General features: G+C 48.7%; 1 protein-coding gene across 4 annotated transcripts in view; it reads right to left on the minus strand.

Moving 5' to 3' along the window:
- The window catches only part of KIAA1324 (KIAA1324 ortholog), an 83,723-nt gene that overhangs the window by 4,250 nt on the left and 77,100 nt on the right, over positions 1 to 2,373 (minus strand). For all 4 annotated transcript variants that reach the window (XM_012801711.1, XM_003784078.2, XM_003784077.2 and 1 more), the window contains 3 exons: positions 1,814 to 1,994; positions 1,392 to 1,488; positions 828 to 929 (listed from right to left, as the gene is read on the minus strand). In XM_012801711.1, coding sequence (XP_012657165.1) covers positions 828 to 929; positions 1,392 to 1,488; positions 1,814 to 1,994 — 380 coding nt within the window. The remainder of the gene's footprint in view (positions 1 to 827; positions 930 to 1,391; positions 1,489 to 1,813; positions 1,995 to 2,373) is intronic.

The raw sequence follows: 2,373 nt of genomic DNA on the forward strand, positions 1-2,373 counted from the left end.
CCATCATTGTTGTTTGGTGGGCCTGGGCTGGGGATTCGAACCCACCACCTTAGGTGTATGTGGCTGGCGCCTTAGCCGCTTGAGCCACAGGTGCTGAGCCTGGAAACTTTCAATTTAGTAACTCAGCTATTAAACTCAGAATTGGATCTTTTAGTTGTAGAGAGATCCATTCTTAGGATCCCTAAACCTTCTCCAATCCTTAACTCCTAGCAAGGGCCAAAGTGTGGCCCATGTGAGCTTGCATGCAAACTATGTGAGGATTTTTTTTGCTTATCTGTGGTGGTAGATATCACAAAAATTATGCACAGACCTTTTTGTGTGTGCATCAGCTTTCCTTAGTGTTTGTGTATTTAATGTGTGACCCAAGATAACTCTTCTACCAATGTGGCCTGGAGAAGCCAAATAGTTGGACATCCCTGTACCTAAAGTATCACTGGTTCCTTTAGTCCTTAAAACAACCTGAGAGAACTTACTATGATGCCAGTTTTACAGATAAGGGGGGGAAAGGCCTAGAGAAGATAAGAAATATATCCCTGATAACACAGGTAGGAAATGGAGGAGCTGATTCAAATCCAGCTCTCAGCCAGAGCCATGGGCCACCATGCTGCACTGTACAGCTGACACTGTAACGGGAACATGGGGGCAGCTTCAAGTCTTCCTTCTGATGATTGAGAATTTGGGGCCATCACTATGCCTCCAATAGCCTAATAAGGGATCTCAAACTCTTTTCCCTTTTGCTTTTTTTTCAGTAATCGCTGGCTCTTGGGATAGAATGAGTCCAAGGAAGGGAGACTTTGGCCTTTGTTACATACCTTTGTAGGGCTTACCTTGGCAGCAACAGACTTCCAGGGGCAGCTTTCTGGGGACTGCACCTGACACGGATGGTGGTTGATCTTCCAGAACTGCAGGATTGGGTCACATCATTGGACCTGCAGAGAAAGCAGCCCCCATGGGGGAACAAGTCACTCAACCATGTTGTTGGACAGCCACTAAGTGCAGCCAGTATGGAATGATTCCCTTGCTGGGGAAGTCAGGACTTGGGCTCTAGCCTGACACACAGGGAATGCACAGGCTACATGGAGGGTGGGGATCAGCAAGATCTAGTCAAGGAGTAAATACAATGGTCTAGGAAAGGCACGGCACACACTGGAGGATCCTTAGGCTGGAAGGGAAGTCCACTGCAGATCATCCAATCTTTCTCTCTGCCTCCAGGGCAGACCTGCCCCCGTGATAGCCACAAGCTGGGATCAGGGAACTCCCGGCCTTTAGCTAACATGACTAGGCAGATCTGCTAGGCTTGATATGCAATTGGTGGCGAGAGAGGATGGGATGCAGCAGAACTTGGAGGAGTCCTGGGTTTCACTTGCATTAGCCTGGCCTCTCATCTTCACCTATAAAAGAAGATCACGTCCGGTATTCCCAAGGACTCCGGGTGGAAAAGTTCAGCTGGGGAGGTGATTCCATCCAGAGTCATATCTGTTGTCACCCCTGCCAAATTAGAGCTCCTAATTAGTTCTTACTAGCAGCATCAGCTAGCAACCCACTTTAATTCTTTCAATACCTATCAACATCCAACCTCACTTCATCTCATTACATCCCTGAGTGGCTCATGAAAGGGTGAACAAAGGTTTGTCAGAGACCCCAGGGGCACGGGGCACATAGGATGGAATAGAAAATTGGGGTCAGGAGGTCAGGCCCCTCACAGGATGCCTTTTATCCCAAGCCGGGTAGCTTCATTCTCTCCTGCACAGACACGCACACTTGCACACACGCACACTCACTCCAACAAAGCTGGAGCAGCTGAGGTACTCACCAATCAGTCGGTCAGCGAGGCTGACAGGCTGTGAGGATACCCCAGCCTTGTAGCCTGTCACCTCTGAGGGGATGATGACTGCCTGGCAGACGTAGGATACGATGGATTTGGAGAACCCTGACTCACCCTCGGGAATCCGGAGGTCAGTGACATTGTCAGTGCACACAGACATTTTCTTACCCTGGTCGTAGGAAGGGTGTGGGATGTGAGGAAAAAGAAAGAAGTGAGAAGTGCAGAGTCACAGAGGAATTCCCAAGAGAGCAGGGAAAGGTTTTTTTTTCACATCTAACATTTCAGCCTTCTAACAATATGTTGCAGTGGAATGATTCATCTCAGGTCTGATGACAAGATGTAAATTTTATTTATTTATTTATTTATTTTTCTTGAGACAGAGTCTCAGGGCGGTGCCTGTAGCTCAGTGGGTAGGGCACCAGCCCCATATACTGAGGGTGGTGGGTTCAAACTGCAACAGAAAGATAGCCGGGCGTTGTGGCAGGTGCCTGTAGTCCCAGCTGCTGGGGAGGCTGAGGCAAGAGAATTGCCTAAGTCCAAGAGCTGGA

Source organism: Otolemur garnettii, unplaced genomic scaffold (assembly GCF_000181295.1).
Source record: "Otolemur garnettii isolate 467f Iridium unplaced genomic scaffold, OtoGar3 scaffold00010, whole genome shotgun sequence".
In the NCBI taxonomy this organism is placed as follows: domain Eukaryota; kingdom Metazoa; phylum Chordata; class Mammalia; order Primates; family Galagidae; genus Otolemur; species Otolemur garnettii.